At 30.3% G+C, this 19925-nt stretch overlaps 2 protein-coding genes across 2 annotated transcripts in view; both read right to left on the reverse strand.

Moving 5' to 3' along the window:
* Positions 1 to 2637: 2637 nt before the first annotated feature.
* Positions 2638 to 4701, reverse strand: LOC127129294 (protein NRT1/ PTR FAMILY 4.2-like). The gene is made up of 4 exons (XM_051058523.1): positions 4490 to 4701; positions 3968 to 4387; positions 3730 to 3836; positions 2638 to 3507 (listed from the first exon to the last, which is right to left on the reverse strand). Exons 1-4 carry the CDS (start codon positions 4694 to 4696, stop codon positions 2766 to 2768), a joined length of 1476 nt encoding a protein of 491 aa, XP_050914480.1. The 5' UTR covers positions 4697 to 4701; the 3' UTR covers positions 2638 to 2765.
* A 690-nt stretch (positions 4702 to 5391) lies between these two features.
* Positions 5392 to 19925, reverse strand: part of LOC127131369 (uncharacterized) — a 41609-nt gene continuing 27075 nt past the window's right edge. The window contains exon 5 of the mRNA XM_051060296.1: positions 5392 to 5571. Coding sequence (XP_050916253.1) covers positions 5392 to 5571 — 180 coding nt within the window. The remainder of the gene's footprint in view (positions 5572 to 19925) is intronic.

Consider the following 19925-nt stretch of genomic DNA (forward strand, 5'->3'; position numbering starts at 1 on the left):
GTTTTTACATTACATAATTAGGATGCTAATAAGTGGTTCAAAATTAATTAGGAGTAATTTTTGTCCATCTATTCCATCCTTTTCAAGACTTGTGTAACATACTTTGACAACGAAATACGGAAACAAAAACTTTTCATATTCAAAAAGTTAAGTCTCAAGTATACAATTATATTTCTTGCATCCCTCATAACCACTATCTTTTTTCGATCTCATATTTATTTCAAACTTGGCGGGTACCAGGAAAGGCCCTAACAAATTCATAAAGGACGAGAAATCTGTTAAGAAGCATAAGAAAATATATAAAGGAGACGGTGTTGTCGTTAACACGCATGGTGTTCGCATGAAAGGCGTTATTATTGAAGGAATGGCTGATGGTTCGGACATAAGTCCCTCTCTTGTCAAACTTTCTAAGGAGTTAAAAAGAAAGAAACTAAAGAAGGTTAGCGATTGGGTTCCGCTTATGACTATTGATTTAATAGGTAAAGGATCAATAACTATATATAAAACAAAGGAAAAGAACGATACTAAGTATTCTATTCACCCTCAAGCAAAAGCCAAGAGTCATCCATATGATGTTCCATTGGAATTTGTTCCTCTTAGAGTGATTCACCATAACAAGGATAAAGGTAATACATATAAACCTTCTGAACCATCCAATATTTATGCTCCTAAAGATGGTATTTTAGTGTCAAACTATAATATTAAAACTAAAAAAACTACGAACAAAGAGCCTGATAACATATACCAAACCATAGAAACCCTTAATGCTTGTAATGATCCACCTAGTGAGAATATCATTGATAAAATCCTTAGTAATAAAACTAGTTCAAGTAAACCTTTACATGAAACCACTATTGAAGATGACCCTAATGTAGTTGTGAGAATGTTCGTGATCTCAATAAGAACATGTTTGATGTTGCGATAAATGAAGAAAAGTATAGTAAAGATGAATTATAAGCCATTTAAGACGATGGCAATGATATCAGTAAAGTTACTAGTAACAATGAGGATAAAATTCCTCAAATTGAGTAAAGTTTGTCAGAAAAAGATGCTAATGATAATGTATCAGAAGAAGTTATTGATGATAATGTGTTAGAAGAAGTTGTTGATGATGCTTAAGGAAGTGAGAAATAAAATAACCAAGCGACCAAATAGGATATTGGTAAGGATGTGAGTAAAGATGTCAATGACATTGGTGGTGTCACTAAGCAGGTTGATGACTTTTTTAATAAAAATGATATATCTATTGTTGCAAGATATCAAAATAATATGGATAAGGGTGTCAATGACCTTCCTGAAGGCCCAACCGTTTATGTAGAATTTGTAAGTGATGATGATTAGGATAATGGTAATATTGATGTCATTGACAATGACAATGCCATTGGTGATGTTGAAGAAGATATTCCAGTTGTTGAAGAAGTTGTGACTGCTCATAAGACTCCTAAAAAGTCTATGAGATCAGATGTGAAGAAAATGTATGTTCTAAACCCAAAAGCACTACCATCATTAATGAATATGCGGGGAGAAAAAAATCATTATTGATGATCGTGTACCTCCTCTAAAGATCACTACTTAAGAAATAACTGGAAACGTTCATGATGACTGGGCATCCATAGGTTTGCAGACTGCTCCAAATCTCGCGTCAAATATGATATCCTTTATAAGATCGGTGTTGCCAAGTAGGAACCCTCCAATCATGGTTCACGTACCACTCATAGACATTTTAACATGTTATAGAAAATAGGGACTAAGGATGCATTTGATTTTTGTGAATATGTGTTCGAACAAGTTGTTAATCATGCAAAATCCTATACCATAAAACTTCCTATTGTTAAGCATGCAAAATCCTATACCATAAAACTTCTTATTCGTTTCCTTCTCTAATTTTTCAGATTTTGATTACTCAAAAGTCTTATATTGTTTCCACTAAAGATGAGATAGTTGATTCTCCTAGTTTGTTGATCTTTACTCATAAGTTGTTTGTAAGAAAACATATCTCTGACATTGTTCTTCTCAATATTCCAAATATTAATGAGTATGGTCGTGCTATTGATGAGAATATGATTTATATTCCATCCATGTCTGGTCCGATAAGAAGACATCTTCTCAAATTTCTTATACTAGAAGATAAGGCATTACAAGAAATCATAGTTGCATCCACTATCAGAAAATATGTTATTGAAAGTTCAATCTTAATAAGCTCTTTGTTTTCTTCTTTTTTTTTAAACCTCTTTGTTTTAATAAACTATTTACGATTTTGTTTTGGGTCGTTTTTTTAACCAATATTTATTTTTTCCATTTTTTATTTTTCTTGAATCTTGTTTTCATCTACTATATAGGGTTGTAGATTTTTTTAGAACTTTTTTCAACTCCGTATATTGTCCATTATATATATATATATATATATATATATATATATATATATATATATATATATATATATATATATATATATATATATATATATATATATATATATATATATATATATATATATATATATATATAAAATTCAATTGTCATTAAAAAAATATACTTAATAAATAATAATTTGTAATCTATAGCAAATATATTACACTCAATGTATAAATATAAATTGATATAACTCACTTACAATCAATATAATGAGAATCAATATGATAGATAACTATTTGTATAAGAAATATATAAGTGTAATGTAACAGTACAACCCTCAATCAGTCGTTAAGTGACTAAAATATTTTATTTAATAACATCATAGTCCTAACTTATATTTACCTAGAGATCTAGTACCTCTTGGCAAAGTAAACATAAATGGAAAAATTAAAAAGGTTGATCCCACAAAGAAGAGCATAAAAAAGGTCCAACCTAGAATGATTCAAATCTTTTCCACCAAACCATTCCATGCCAAATCTTCCACTGATTGAATTACTTATAGTCACCAACACAGAACTCACAAACATCCCCATAGAGCTTGAACACCAAGACAATGATGTACAAATGCTTCTCATACTTTCAGGTGCTTCTGAGTAGAAAAATTCAAGCATTCCTCCCAATGTAAGTGTATCAGATAATCCTAATAAAGTGTATTGGAATAGTAACCAAAACAAAGAAAGTTTATTCCCATCCTTGAATGCTTCAAGCCTCTTAGATTCAACGATTGAAGCCAAAAACATTGAAATTGATACTAGTGCTAATCCTATTCCCATCCTAAAAAGTGGTTGATAGATTTTATTGTTTGTTGTTTTGCCTTTATTTTTATTCATGTGTTTGAATTGCTCAAATAAGATTATGAATGTTAATGATATAATAATTGGAATAACGGCTATAGATTGTGCAGGGATTATGAAATTGTGTAGTTTTCTATCCATAAGATTTCCTTGTTGTACTGAGAATGTCATGATTTGTGCTACACTACAGTTCATCATGATTGTTATGAGAAAAATAGGAAGAAGTCCTAGGAAAATTTTTGTTTCCTTAACTTGAGCAACATCAATATTTTCATCCATTAACGCTTTGTTCAAAACCCTGGAAAAAATAAAATATTTTATTTTATTATATAAAGCACATGTAGAAACACAAATAACTAATAATCTATTTACCAATCATTTTTGAAACAAAATTTAAATTATTTCAAAATTCACTTTGACATCATCATTTATATAACTATCAATTCTAATATAAAATGTGTTACACTAGAAATATTTCAATTGTTTAATTAAAAAGATGATTAAAAGTTAAATAGCTTACTTGAATTTTTCATGAGTTTGCTCTCTAGGAAGCAATTGTTCTATGACATCATGATTCAAACATCCAGCAGTTGAAACCTTTACATTTCTTATTGAAGCAGCAAGTACCTTGAAATACAAAATACTAGTAATTTAATTTAGCATTATGAAAAACACATGAACACTAACCCTAACACTATTTCTAACATATTTTTTTAATTCGATATAATAATCTTCCACCACTTTATATTAGAATTTGCAAAAATGTATGTCACCTGAATGATTCGAGTCACGGAACTTCCAGAAGGGCGTTTATATTGATACAACGAAAACCCAGATACAAAAGTGCACAATGCTAAACTCGAAACAAAAACCATTATCGTGAAACTTGTACTCCATCCATATTTTTGTTCAATTGAAACCATAACACTTGTTGCCAAAAGACCTCCTATACATAAACTAAAAAAATACCAACTGAAGTAAGAGGAAATGAGGCTCTTGTTAGTTTGATCAAGTTGATCTGCGCCATGTGCAGCCAAAGTAGACCTGATTCCACCAACTCCTATGGCTATAACATAAAGTCCAACGTAAAGAAAAAGAGCTTGAACATAGGATGGTGTTTTGTTTTCTGGTGGTTGTAAATTAGGGTTTTGTGCTTGGTATGTTAGCATGAGTAGTCCCTACATTTTAAAGAAATCAAAATGTAAATTAGGCTTGGTTTAATATATTTGCATGTTTCAAAAAATATATATATTTATAAAGAGAGAATGATATTTCCATACCGAAATTTGTAAGACATTAGAAAGTATGAATGTAGTGAACCTTGTTATGTAAGAGTCACTAATAAACCCCCAAAGAAGGGTTAACATAAAAGCTGTTCCCATGAAATTGGTAACCATGTTTGAAGAATGAGCAACTGAATAATGCATTGACTTTAAAAAGTAGTCAACTAGAGTTACTGCATTGCACGTGATGACCAAGCATTGCATTATCTCTACAACTGCACATATAGAAATGGCCATTTGATTTGTTAATATTGTTGATATGATTGCACTTTGATAGTTTAAGTAGTATTTGATTTCGTGAAAAAATATAATATGTAATTTTTCTTTATTTCTTAACGTCTATTATGACCAAACTTAATCGTTAATCTTGTTATTTTTGATAAATTTCAATAAAATTTTAATTTTCCATTCTTTTTTTATTTTCAAATCCATTTTTTAATTATAAATAATAGGAATATACCGTTAAAATATTTTATAGCTTGGTATACAAACCACTCTTTAAACAAATTTAAAGCTTTTATACATATATAAAATAAAGATTATTTCAACTATCTACAAAGTCATTTATAATTAAATAAAAGTGCGTATATGTGTGGTCATAAATAAAACGAGTCTATATGAATCCTATCCATTTTATTAAAAGAATAGATTTTGTACAAAATAAATAATAGAAATTTAAATGGCATTTTACTAAAAAATAAATGGATTCTATTTTTGCCATTTTTCAAAATGCCTATTAGGGCTCATTAAATAAATATCTAAAATATTTTTATTTTGTTATGTAATTTTAAATGGATTAATTTCAGTTTAAATATTTTCAAAACTGTTTAAAATATTCTGACAATTATAATGTAAAAAGAGAATAAAAAATATATAAACTTAAAATAGAAAGATAAATTTCACAAATAAGATATCAAAAATATAACAAAATTATAATTAAGCTTAACTTTTAAATCAATAAAATGTGGCTTACCACATGCAAGGGAAGCAGCTCTTATTCCACCATGCTGTCTTGGATCTGCTGTCTTGCCTTTGTAATCAATATACTCACCACTTCCAATATTGCTAAGCTCTGAATCCTATACAAATATTTGAAATTAAGTCAAAGAAAATAGCCAAAATATTCACAAAATAAAATAAAAGATAAGAAATTAAGGTAAAAATTTAAAAGCCAGAAAAAGGGAAGCATACCATGGAACAATGAAAAATTATTATAATTGTTTTCACTCAATATGTGTTTTGTTATGAAAGAACTAATCAAAACAAGTGACTTAATAACATTAACATTTTAATTTGAACATATATATAATATATTGATGCATGGCAAAATGATGACTTTAAATAATTAAGAAAAATACTTTTGACAAACTTTTTAGAAAGAAAATCCCTTGTATCAGTCAAACCAGTTCCTCTCTCTTTTTCTTTAAAAATATTTTGAATATTAAAAATTGATTTGAGTTGAATGGATCTCAGAAATCGATCAATTTCTTATTAATTGAGTTATTTTTTATTTAGAATTTTTATCTTTTAATATAATCTCAAAATTATCTCAAATTTTTACCTTTTAATATAATCTCAAAAGCATTTCAAAAATATTATCACCTTTATTTTATTTTTCTGTAGAAAATAAGTTTAAAATAGTTTTACACTATAATAATTTTTATGAAAAATCTTGCATTGTCACCAAATCAAAGTTAACCCATTTCTCATTTGTTTCTCCTAATTAATTTTTTAAATAGGTATCACATTAATATTAATTAAAATATTAGAAATATGAAAATAATTTAAATTTAGAATTGATTAATGAATTAATTATTTACAATTATAAATAACCAAAAAAAATTAAATCATGTGGGTTTTGAGGATTTGAGATTTTATTTGCGTGAATAACCTCTTCCATAAAATTCATAACATAGTATCCGCAATTATTACTGTTTATTTGGTGTAGGCACTTCAAAAAGTAAATATATACTTATTATATTGTGAAATATGTTTAATTATTTCAAACGAGATTTATAACATATTAACATCGACAGTAGTGTGAAAAAAACATTTATTTGTTTCCACGTGATTTCATTTGCACTTCTTCTTATATCACATTATTGGCCTTCGAATGATAAAATTTAAGTTTAATTAGAATTTTCTTCATTCTATTTAACCTAATACTTATGCATTTAAAATTAATGGTTTTTTCTATTTTAAATGAAAATATTTCTGTAAAACATGATAAATCATAAAAAAAATTGTGAAATTTAAAAAATAAAAGTAAAATTTAAAAAATGATATTTTTTCAATTTTTTATGAAAAACGTGAGAGAGAATCAAAATTATTTAAATTTAAAATAGTAGAAATAATTTAGTGATCAGTTGAAGGATCAAAACTATATTTTAACCTAAAAATTAATGACTTATCAAAAATAAATTTTAAATTTAAATTTAAATTAATAATTATTACTAAAAAATATATAATTATATTAGTTAAATTAAAAGTATATCTATGTATACTTACTATTGAGATATAATATAATTCAAGTTGTCGAACATACGCTAATCATAGTCGATCTGAATTATTCCTAATTTCTTTTTCATATTCAAGAATCTGTCGATCTTTAATCCTTTGGTGAAAATGTCGGTCAACTATGTTTCACTTGAGCAATGTCTTACTTCAAGTTCACATCGATTTACCTTCTCTCTTAAGAAATAAAATCTAGCTTTGATGTGCTTACTCTTTCCATGTAAAACTGGATTCTTCGCAAGATTTATGACTGATTTGTTGTCGATCTGCAGCATCAGGGGTTTATTTACTTCGACTTTCATTTCTTGAAGCACATATCTGATCCAAATTGTTTGACAAGCATCATAGGATCCTGCTATACGTTTAGCCTCACACAATGACAATGTCACCACATGTTACTTTCTTGAGCACCATGTGATTGGGGAAACAAATACTTGAAAGAAATAAGCAGTTGTGCTTCTCTGATCTTCCTTATCGCCACACCAATTAACATCTGAATAACAAGTAACCATAGCTTATTTGCTTTCAGAGTCTCGTCGAAATAGAATTTCATAATTTATCGATCCTTTTAAGTATTTGCTTACTAATCTGATTGAGAAACCTATATTAGGTCGACTGTTGCACACATATCTCAATGATCCAATAATTTGTTTGAACAAAGTTACATCCACTACAACAAAAATGAGTTTAGGCAACAAGCATAAACCGTGGCCATATACCTGAAAACTGTAGCGTAAGACGTTAGACTACGGTTATCCAGACATGTAATAAGTCGTCGTTGCCTATTCCAATAAAGTACGATTCTTTCACTTTAGCCCACTAAAATGTAAAGCGTTGCCTATAATATGTGAAAAGGCCTCGGTTTTTGAACTAGTGTTAGACCACGGTTTTGATTAAGCTACATAAATAAAATCGTAGTCTATTAGATATACCACAGTTTGTTTCCAACTTTAGTCCACAGTTTTGATGAGCTACATTTGTAAAATGGTTGCTTAGTCTTCATACCATAACATTTATTATTTTAATTATTTTTTTTAATTAAAAATATCTGTTTAAATTTAATAATTACAAATTTTATCAAAATAAAATATGTTAAATTAATGATAAATTTCACTGAAAAATCCCATTGTTAAAATAAAAAAAAAAGTTAAAATGATGATAAATTTACATAAAGAAATTCCACTATAATATAAAGCTAAATATACAACAACAAATACCCTAATTCATTAAATTCTAACCAATTCACCAATTCTTTTTGCTTAAGGTTTATTATATTTCTATATATATAATGATAGAGTAAAAAAAATCATGAAACAAAAATATAAAGATAGTTATATTTGTGCTTTAGCTCTCAACTTCAAGATAGTTATATTTGTGCTTTAGCTCTCAGCTTCATTTGGATACGCAATCTTAGCCTTAATTTAAATTGTCCCTACAATAGAAAAAGCAAAAATTGTCCCTACAATCAAAATTCCAACATAACATTAGAAGTATTTCTCAATACAAAAACAATCAACAACAATACTATAACACTTAAATAAATTTCCCGGTCACACTTCACATGTGGATAACACCCAATGAGTCCTAGAAAATCAGTGAGATTGCATCAAAACCTTAATAATAATTCATTAACAAGACAGGTCACAATGAGAGGCTAGTTATTCAGACAACAACCATTCTAAGTTGGAAGCCCAGAAGAACAATGGCAGACAAATAATAATAGTGTAATAAAATAATCAACGCCTTCATGAGTACTTACAGGTGCTTGAAAAAATTAACCTTGACTCTCGGTAATTTTGAGAAGTTCAACCAAATTGTTTCATTTGGAGTCCAAAATATTTTTAAAATCCAAAAAGGAAAAAAAACAAACGTCAATATAGCAGGCAAGTGGTTAGGCACAAGAAAACAAAATTTACAAGAGAAAAATGAGATAATACATTCTACCAATTAATTGACACTTAGCATTAAATTTATACAGTTGATCAAATTCCATTTTTTTCATTAAAGAGTGGTTCCTTAGACAATAGTTCGCCCATTATACAACTCAGAGACCAGGTATCAATAGCTATTTAGTATTGTCTTGCCCCAAAGAAGAAGTTCAACTTCCCTGAGAAACACATAAACAACCTTTTGATTCAATTTCCCCTATGAAATTTAATACTCAACCAGGGGACAACAAAGGACTACTGTAAGTCAGAACAACTGGTCAAATTTTTCTCTTGGTCCATAAACCTACTTAATCTCAGAAATTTCTACATCTTGAATAGAGAGATAACTTATTCAAAATAGGGAATACAAGACCAAACAATTAAAATCGAAAGCATAAAAAAATAGATTGAAAAGAAAAATATTGTTGATTGAAGATGGAGGAATCTAACCTTCAATAGATGGACCGTGATAGTGCAGAAACCCTTATAGATCTTAGATGACAAGAGATAGAGACAACAACATAATAATTTCGTTTGCTTTTCTGACTTCCTTGCAGCTTACGAGAAATTGACCCTCTTTTGAAATATATGAAAGACGAACGAGAAATTGACCCTCTTTTGAAATATATGAAAGACGAAAGCATAGAGGATTGACTCTTCGATTAACTTAGTCTTCCTTGCTGCATGTGAGAAGAAACAATTTGAAATTTAGGATTTGAAAATTTGGAATTTAGTGTTTGGATGAGAAGACGACACGAGACACTATTTTGGGCTTTGAAGAGAGATATTTTTGTTTAAAAAATTATTTTTTAATTATATAAAATAAAATATAATAATTTTTACACATGATAAAATTAAATCATATCATTTTAATATTTGTGAGATATTTTATATCTATATCTATAGATAAAGAGGATAAGTGTTTTTGGGCCGACCTATTTCTTTTCCAAACATACCCTTATGAAATTCACTTTATTCCAAAGTTACCCATATGTAACTCCCCAAAAAATTGCAAAGCGTTGCATGCGACTGATATATCTACACGTTCATATATTAGTATTAAAACTGCCACTCAATATGTTCACGTTTATTGTTGAAATGAATTTCACATGTGCTACGCACACATTCATATAATATATTATATACTTGCATTACTTTTGTTTTATTATTTTTGTTTCTTTTATTGATATCATTGAAAGAAGTTATTCAGAAGTATGGTATCTTCTCTTTCATATCTTTATCTCTAACAATATATAAAAGAGGGATGTAGGTTTTTTGTTTGTGGGTTAGCCTACTTTTTTTTTCAATTACCCTTAACATTGGATGTGTTTACAACCTATAGAGCAGTTCAAAACAAATAAAAACATCCAACGTTTTTCAAACACCATAGCAATTTCAAAATACTAACAGCTATATCTAAACACCAACCGTTTTTATTCTAAAACAAAAGGCCTTTTTAACTCACATTTCATTTAATACATTACTCATGGCAGTTTCATTCTCTCACTCCTACAACTGCGGCACATCTGTTAAAACCGCCGCATCAACAAAATTCTCATTCTTAATCAATACTCAATATTTTTTACAAGAAAGAAAAAGGTAAACAATGGTTGGAATAAAGAGTCAGTTAATAAAGATTAAAGGTAATTCGAAGAGTAAAAAGAGATAATTGTTGAAATTTTTATAAAAGATAATACGAGAGAAAGATGGAGGAACTTTATTCTCTAAAGCATTGTGAAAGGCATGAAATGCATGTTTATCTACTTTTGATTTGTCATTGTAATATAGAAGAGAAGAGACAGGAAGATGGGATAAGGGTGTCGTATGTTTCACATGTCAATTACTCAGATTGTTTTTTTTTTTCTATTTTGATTGAATTTTTATTAGTTTTCCAAGTTAAAATATTTTTTTTTCAATGTCAATGTAAATGGTGTTTATATTTACAATCACACAAACCAAAATGAAAATTACATAAAACCAACACATATTACTCATCTATTGAATACATTTTTTATTACCTCCGCTATTAAAAATTACACACCAAAAAAACTAACTTGCAATTAAGAGTTAACCCAAATAAAGAAGAAAGGAAGGAGAAAAAATAGAGAGCAACAAGTGAGAGAAGAAGAGGATTATTGAGGTGGAAGAGGATTATTAAGGTGGAAGAAAAGTATGGACAACATGTGATCGATGGAGTCAATTGAGACCATAATTGTTTTTTTTGTGTATCATAGAGTGATATGTCTTATGACATTTATATTGAAGTATTTTTTGCAAAATCAAGTTCTAATATGTCATTTGATGTAATTTCTTGCATAATTCAAGTTTTAATTCTAATTGTAATTAAGATATTTTTTATTTCATGTTTTAAAGAATACAAATGTGTGTGTTTGATTTCTCACTATATAGATCTATAACTATAGATAAAGGGAATACAAAATTTTGGGTTGGTTTATTTTCATTCCATATTTACCCTTGCAAGTTACATCAATTTAAGTGATAACTATAACATACCTTCTCACACACATCTTTCACTTTCATATTAATTATCTCCCTCATTTGCAAACTGTTAATCTACTTTTTCGATCATCTTACAAATGACTTTCTCACTTTGTCAATCCACCTACAAAATAATTCTTCCTCTCCCAATTTGACAAACATACATGTTTTCTCACTCACTATAAAATCCTTCAATACAAAGTTATTTTATTACCTTATCATGTATCTATTTTATCTATAACAATAGATAAAGAGAATACATGATTTTGGTGTGACTCTTTTATTTTTCCATTCTTATCCTTATCAATAATTGTTATTACAAGTTTGTTGTTATTACAAGTTTGTCATTAATTTTTTGATGTAACGGTAATTGCACGGTTTCTCAATCTAGATCTCCTTAACTTCCTCCCCTAAATTTTTGTCTCACTCATTTCTCTTTTTCTACAATATATTTGATCAAACTAAAAATGAAATTGACACGAACAAAGAAAAAATAGGAGAAATGGGAAAATTGTATGATGGGTATGTATGATGCTTCTATTCTCTTTTTTCTTCCATCCATATTGTTTATTTCTAATATTGTCTATTTATTATTTCTTTATAGTTTGAGTGAAGTCACACCTTCATAGTTGATTGGTTGATTGTTGTTTATATTGCAAGAAAAGAGTTATTCCTACTAGATAGAAAATTGATACTGATATTTTATTTCATGTTAATTTGTATTTTGCCAAGGCCGAATCCTACTTAGAGAAGAGTAAAAGCGGCCAACACTACTGTGACATTGAGTTCTCGAACCTTCTGTAAAGAATTTTTATAATCCTTCTCCTCTTTTAAAATGAAATCTCGGTTGTCACTTATTATACTTATTGGTGTATGTTTATGTATATTATATCATTCAATTCTTTTTTTATACCATCAATTTCTTTCTTTAAATTTTTAATTTAATTATGCTGATTGTTTTATTTTGAAAAATGTCAGATTTATACTTACCAGGGATACTCATGAGAGACATCCAAGAAGGGAATAATAACTTCCCTGTAATTTTATGAAATAATAATTAACTCTTATATTAGAAAACTATTATTTTTTGTTGATGCTATAATATGATTATCGTTATCTATTATTTAAATGCAGATTAACATTTTACTTGCAAACTGTTGAAAGATTTTAATTTTTCAAATATATATATATATATATATATATATATATATATATATATATATATATATATATATATATATATATATATATATATATATATATATATATATATATATATATATATATATATATATATATATATAAAAAGAAAAATGATGGTGCACTAACCGTGTAAATTATTTTTACACTGTCAATCAATGTATTCCACCAAATCAGCTATTAAATTTTAAATTATTTATAAAATTTGGCACTTTAAAATATTTTGATTGGATGCATGTGTAATGTTTTTTTACACTGAGAGTGCACTACCATTAATATCTCTCTCTCTTCTACTATTGATGTTTATTTTATGAGATCAATTACTATATATTGTCAGTGTAAAAAATTTTACACTATCAATTCATCACCTTCACCCGTTTGCATTATTTTATAGATTTTTAAAATAAAAGTCAAATTTATTTTAATATTCAACGTCTAAGATTAACTGACAGTGTAAAATCTTTTTACACTGTCAGTGTATTTCAATTAAATCCTTATTTTATATTATTATATATTAATTATGTCTATTTATCATATATTTAATGAAAAATTAAGTTTCAATGCACATATCATAAAATTTACTATATAAATAATTTCTACATTAAATAAAAAATATGTTTAGGTTATGATGCCTCTGCACATTAGAAAAATTATTTCATCACTATCGACGCCATTAAATTATTATAGACAAATACATATCACAAAATTAATTTATTAAAGACAAATACATATCACAAAAGTTATTACGCAAATAATTTAAATTAAGAGCAAAATTAAATAAAAAAACTTTTATATTCTAATGCATTTTCTACTACTTAATTCTCTCCTACATGTGTCCAGTGCCCGTTTGTGTGTTGTTTAATTGATTACACAATATCAATAATATTTTGTATGTTTTAATATAATTTTGAATATCTTTGTTTATCATTTTTAAAATATAACAATAGTATCTCTCTCAAATATACCGTTTTTTACAAAATATTGTTATGGAAAACTATTTCATTTAATTGAATTGAAAAAAGAGAGCAAGAATGGATTATGCATATAATAAGTGAAAACTATAATTTAAAGCTTTATTGAAAATCTTAGTTTTAAACTATAATTTAAAGAATATTACATATTGCAAACAAAGCTTAATATGTATCTGAATAAATACCATATGTTTCATCGTCATATAAATAGTTTATATTATAATCAAACTTATAAAAAGAGACACTGTTAGGCATGACAATGGGGCGGGTCGGGACGATTTTTACCTCCCCAAACCCAAATTTGAAGCCCCAAATAGTCTCAGTTCCCCGTCTCAAACTCAAACGGTGAAGGAGAATCAAAACTCAAATCCGTCCCAAACAAGTTTGGATTGGGTTCGGGTATCCATGCTCCGCCACCATTCATTTAATAAAATCAATTTTTTTTAATAAAAAAATTTATTTTTTCCAAAATAAAACTACATTACAAATAATAAAATAAAACAATCTAAAAATATTCTATGCATATATTTTAAATAATAAATTCAAATGAAAATATCAAAGCATTGACCACATATTTAATATTCTAAATTATCAAAAATAAATAATAATATAATGAAATAAACAGAGTGGGTTCGGGGGCGAGTTCGAGGTGGGTACTAATGTCCCCATTATCCAACCCGTCCCCATATTTTATAATCGGTGAAAACCTAAACCCAGTCAAAGTGGATTTTTCCCGTCAACTTCGGGGCGGATTCAGGTGGATACCCGCGGGTATGGGTTATGTTGTCATGCCTAGACACCGTTAATATTTTCACGCATTAGCGCAATAAAAAAAGCGGACAAACGGGCACGGAGTACCTGCATTGACGCTAGTAGGTTTAAAAGTGATTCTCTGAGAGTGTAAAAAAATTTTACACTATATTTATCTCTTTTCTCATTTTATATTTGTTTAAGTATGACTTTTGTTCTCTTATATTTAGCTCTTTGAATAAATTATTTTTTTAAGTATTAAATAAAAAGAGTGGTGTTTTTATATTGTAAAAAAAATTCATATCAGTCAAAAGTAAAAACTTTTATTTTTATAATTTCATTTTTATTTTTACTTTGTAAAAAATATTTTCTAATTTTTCTAAAACATCTTCGTATTAGTAAGAGAAATCTTCACATTATAAAAAATATTTTGTACTTAATATAATTTTAGTAAATTTGTAATTTTTATTTTTTCCTATAAAAAATATGAAAGATATCCCACTCAATTGCATAAAATCTTAAATTTCTAGTTTTATTTTATTTTGTGTAGTTTTTTTATATATTTATGACCATATAAAAAGTTATAATAGATATTATTGACAAAACTTATCAAATTTACAAAAATATTTATTCAACTATAATTTTTATCAATTTTAAAAAGATTATAAGACATTATTTTCAAGAGCTTTGGGATCGAAGTATTGCGCGAAAGCTATGTTGTTTTTAGTTTTAGGTAGATATTACATTCAAATTGGTAACCTCTCATATCGAGAGGTTATTGCAGCTTTAGTTTAATTTTCTTTTCTCTTGGATCACAAGTCTGCCAACATAATTGAAGCCATTTATTTCCATTCGTGTTATTTGAAGTTTCTCGTAATTTAATTCAAGTTTTCAGGTTTTTATGTTATTTCTTTATATTTACGTTTATCGCACCTTAATTCGATTACCATGTTGTCTTTAATTCAATTACCATGTTTAGTTTGCTTAAGTTTAATTCCATTTCTAGCTAAACGTCTTTGAGTCCGGTATGTGAGGATTGTCGTTCCGACGAGACTCGGTAATGAATTTGGCGTAAACTTTTCTTAAACTATTTGCTGGCTTTAGTTTTCAAGTCTAATTCAAACTTTTTTGCACGAGAGTAAAAAATAATTAAGGTTTGAGTCGATAGCGCGAGAGTGTGAGAGTTCAACCGGATAGTGGAAACTGGGCATTGATCCTAAATACAGCGAGAGCGCTTTGGGCATCAATTAGGACTTATTTAGTTTTCAAAAAATTCTTCCTAATTGAAATGGACGAGCGAGAGCAAAATCCCATGGTTAGGGATGCACGAGTCATGATTAAAATATGCAAGAATACTATTTTTTCTAGATTTGGAGTGCCGATACTCGTCATTAGTTACGTTGGATCTCACTTTATTTCAGATAGATTTGAAACACTGTTGCTCAAGTACGGAATCCGACAGGTTGAAATTTCCAATAGGGAAATTAAGAAAATATTAGAGAAAATTGTTGCAATCTCTAGAAAGGAACCACTTCATTTAAACTAGTTTATGGTAAATCCTGTCACCTACCTGTTGAATTAGAACATAAAGTCAATTGGGCCATTAAGACCCTAAATATGAATTATACGGCCGCAGGAGAAAAATGAATTCTTGACATCCATAAATTAGAAGAACTTAGGTTAGATGCCTATGAAAATGCTCGTATTTATAAGGAAATGACTAAACAGTGGCACGATAAACACATAACAAGAAGAGAGTTTAATGAAGGTGATGTAGTACTTCTCTTCAACTCTCAACTAAAACTGTCTCCAGGAAAACTTCATTCTAGATGGTCTGGACCTTTTGAAGTTACAAAAGTATTCCAAAGCGGAGCTGTTGAAATAAAAAGTAAATCAAAGGAGACGTTTGTTGTGTACGGGAAGTGACTTAAACACTATCACTGTGTAGAAAATGGAGATTACTACACCAATTACAAATTAGAAGAGGTTCCTTCTCTTTCACAAGAATAGTTTCATTGAAAAGTGTTGAGTTACCGATATTAAATGAAGCGCTGCTTGGGAGGCAACCTACAGTTTTCCCCCCAAATATTATTCACAGTATATTCAATTATTTTGATCACTACTAACTTGATTCATGTCTACTTTCAGGCTACTTAGCATAGGCTAAAATTTCATACTAACTTTAGAGATACTGCCGGTAGATAACATGGAGATTACTTTCAAAAATGAAGCCCAAAGGCGGCGTTTTGAGGTTCTTGCTCAGAGAGAGATGGAACTATCCATATACCCTGATGGACTTACCATGACCACTTTAGGAATTAGAGATAATTTCATGTATATGCTTAACTAGATTGGTTGGGAAAATTTTGCTTTGGGGAGAAGATATAGCACATATGTAGGCTAACCCTCAAATTTCTATGTTCTTTCTTCTATGACCCTAACAGGGGGTCAGGGTTTAATAGAGGCCTGTCTACCTTTAGATTGTTCGGGACTAATTAATTTTACCCATCTTGAGATGGCTAACCTTTTAGGATTCCCCAATGGCCCGAATGTATTCACTGAAGCCCAAGAAGATGTGTTTATGGAGCTTGAACTAGATTTCTCTTAGGGTAGTATTGCTAGAAACCATCATCTTGAACCAAATTCCATGTACTCCGACAACATCCGTAACCCTTCCATATGTTATTTCCATAAAATCCTAGCCCATACCCTTTTTGGGAAAGAGTGGAACATCACCTCTATATTCAGAGATGAACTATTTATTATATTTTATGCATTCTAGTCTAGACCTATTAATGTTGCTACCTTCATGCTAGTTAACCTAGATCAAATTGCACAAGATATTAATGGACCTGTCCTGATAGGAGGCCTAGTTACCATGACTTCTTTGGCAATTGGACTTAGATACCCACTTACCTGTTTAACCCCCTTTAGGAGGTATCTGAACCACGCACCTTAATTTCTATTTTAACCGAGGCCTTATAAGGAACCTAGGACCATACAAGTTTGATTCACTGATTGATAATTAGGTGGTACATAATTTTATATTACCTAATAATGAGAGGACCAGTGTGCACAATAGAGATAACTGGCTTTATGACTTGGAAGGGGAAAATGAGTCACCAACTCCGCCTGATACACCTCATGCCTATGAAAACATCCCAGCTCCTCTCTCTAATGTTGTTTCACCCTCCTCTGTTGTTCATGTCGTACCTCTCACAAATTACACGGGTGCAATTGACACCCTAAGGATAAAAGTTGTTTCTTTAGAGGAGAGTTCACCATCTTACATGTGGATTTCCAAGGCTTCATGGATGTAACTAATGAACAATTCGGTCATATTTTCCAAGAATTTCACTCCATCAGAAGACATTTCCAACCTATCCAACGTCGTAATTGTTGATTCTATTCGATACTACCATATTTCCTACCTTACGCTTAGACGTTGAGGTCACTGCACCGTTTAAAGTGTGGGAGAGGAAGTATTTTTCCTTGCTTTCTTGTTATTTTTACATTTTTTTTGTAATGCAAATTTTTTATTTTCTCCATTAATTATTGAAACTCTCATTTTTCTATTCATTTTTATTTTTGTTATATTTTGCTTTTGATTTATAGCTCGACCGAATTTCTCTATTCATTTACTTACATCATCACTTTTAAGTGCCTTAAATTTAATTTTTGCATGTCCAAGGCCAACGACATTCTCCAAGAGGCTCATGGCGTTCACCATGAGCATCAATACTTGGAAAAAGCGCATTTAAAGCTAATGGTGTTCGCCATTTACAGTAACTGGTAGTAGCATGATTTAACTCCCTTTCGCACGATTTTTAAAACCTTTAACCTTCCGAAATCTATTACTCCCCATTACTCTCTTAACTTACTCTTTCCACTACCTCATAACCTTCAAATCCCTCTCATCTACGTATCTGATTTCCTTCCATTTTCTCTCCACCATGCCTCCAAGAGCAGTGAGACAAAGAGTAATAGACTACCTGGGAATCGTTTTTGGAGAAGCTATAGAGGGTGAGGCGCAAATAACAAAATATGTCAAGTTGTTCAGCCGTGAAGTTACGCGGACCAGGTACGCCGATCAATCTATTCTGCGTAACTTAGGCATGACAAGTAGTGTTACTGGATGCTAGGGAACCTAGGAATGTCACATTTCTGCACTTTAACTAGTCCTACCTACGTTAGGCTCACTTATGAGTTATCGAGTTCATTCAGTTACCGAACGTCGGTAGGATGTCAACATACCACGGCCACTGTTAGGTTTAGGATGTTCAATAGAAATTATGAGTTTAGCCAGGACCATCATGTCAACTTGCTACCATTCCCGCATAGGGATGGTTTGGCATGTGAAGGACCCATAAAAGGGGTCTGGGAGGTAGATGCTCTCCGCTTTTGGTGAAGTCTCACTGGTGAGGCCCCCGATGATTGGGAAAGCCTAAAATCCACCTTCATCCATAACCCGACCATTCGTTACGTGCACCGTATTCTAGCTTACACCTTATTTGGTCAGGTGAAAAACAGAAAGGTAAATTCAAATGAGTTATACTTTTTGTATTATGCACTCACGCATACACGAGTTAATCTGACTCCATTCATGCTCGCGCACTTACAGTCTATTAGCGTTATGGTCTTTTGTCCCATTTGCATTGGAGGGCTGATTACATCTATAGCCCGTGAACTGAACCTGAATGATGAATTAGCTATACTAGCACCCCTTGATACACCTTTCCTAGACATGGACGGCTGCCGTAGCGTGCGCTTGATTAAGAACAAATAAAATGGTAGGTACCATTTGATGGCTGGGAATCACATTGTTAATAGTATTATTTTACCTAATTCTGCACGCACTCATGTGCAAGATAAAAACAATTGGTCCTATAATTCGAATGCCCCAAAGCATGGCCATAACATTAACATCTAAGGTAATGAGGGTAATTCCACTGATGATGATATTGATGATATGAGGCATGATGCTCCTGAGCCTTCCACACACTCACACCACACACGACACCACTGATACTTTTGTAGGTACGTCCTCCGGACACCAATCCCGTGATGGGAATGGCTATGCCTCAATCAGGACCGCAATAGGCGATGTCCTCAGTGAATTGCAGCACCGTAACACCTTAGATGCCGAACGTGATCAGCTGATTAGAGATATGCACAGTCACCAGGTTGACATGATGACGCACATCCAACCGTTACAAGAGCACTAGCATGACTATGTGGGAAGGACCGAGCATAACATGTAGGGCATGATTTATGAGATGGCAGAGTTGTGAGTAGGTGTGGAGGGTTTGCTTGGGTATATGCACCATGTGGGAGTGCCGCCTCCACAGTTTGGTAGAGGTGGAAAGGGACGAGCACGAGGCCGAGGCCGTCAGTATCCATCATACAGGTTTTTCATTCCTTTTCCACCTTTTATCAAAATATTAGGGACAATATTTGGTTTAAGTGTGGGGGAGGAATTTTATCGCTTTCTAGTTTATTTCTTGTTTTTAGAATCTTGTTTGTTTTTGGAATTTGTTGAGTCATTGCATATGTTGTCGAGTCTTTATGCGT

The sequence above is a fragment of the Lathyrus oleraceus genome, chromosome 3, assembly GCF_024323335.1.
Source record: "Lathyrus oleraceus cultivar Zhongwan6 chromosome 3, CAAS_Psat_ZW6_1.0, whole genome shotgun sequence".
Classification (NCBI taxonomy): Eukaryota; Viridiplantae; Streptophyta; class Magnoliopsida; order Fabales; family Fabaceae; genus Lathyrus; species Lathyrus oleraceus.

Coding starts and splice junctions, on each gene's coding strand:
- LOC127129294 (XM_051058523.1), bottom strand. CDS start 4,696: ATGCAATGCTTGGTCATCACGTGCAATGCAGTAACTCTAGTTGACTAC. Junction 3,837..3,967: donor TTCAGGTGACATACATTTTT/GCAAATTCTAAT, acceptor TTGTATTTCAAG/GTACTTGCTGCTTCAATAAG. Junction 3,508..3,729: donor CAAACTCATGAAAAATTCAA/GTAAGCTATTTA, acceptor TATTTTTTCCAG/GGTTTTGAACAAAGCGTTAA.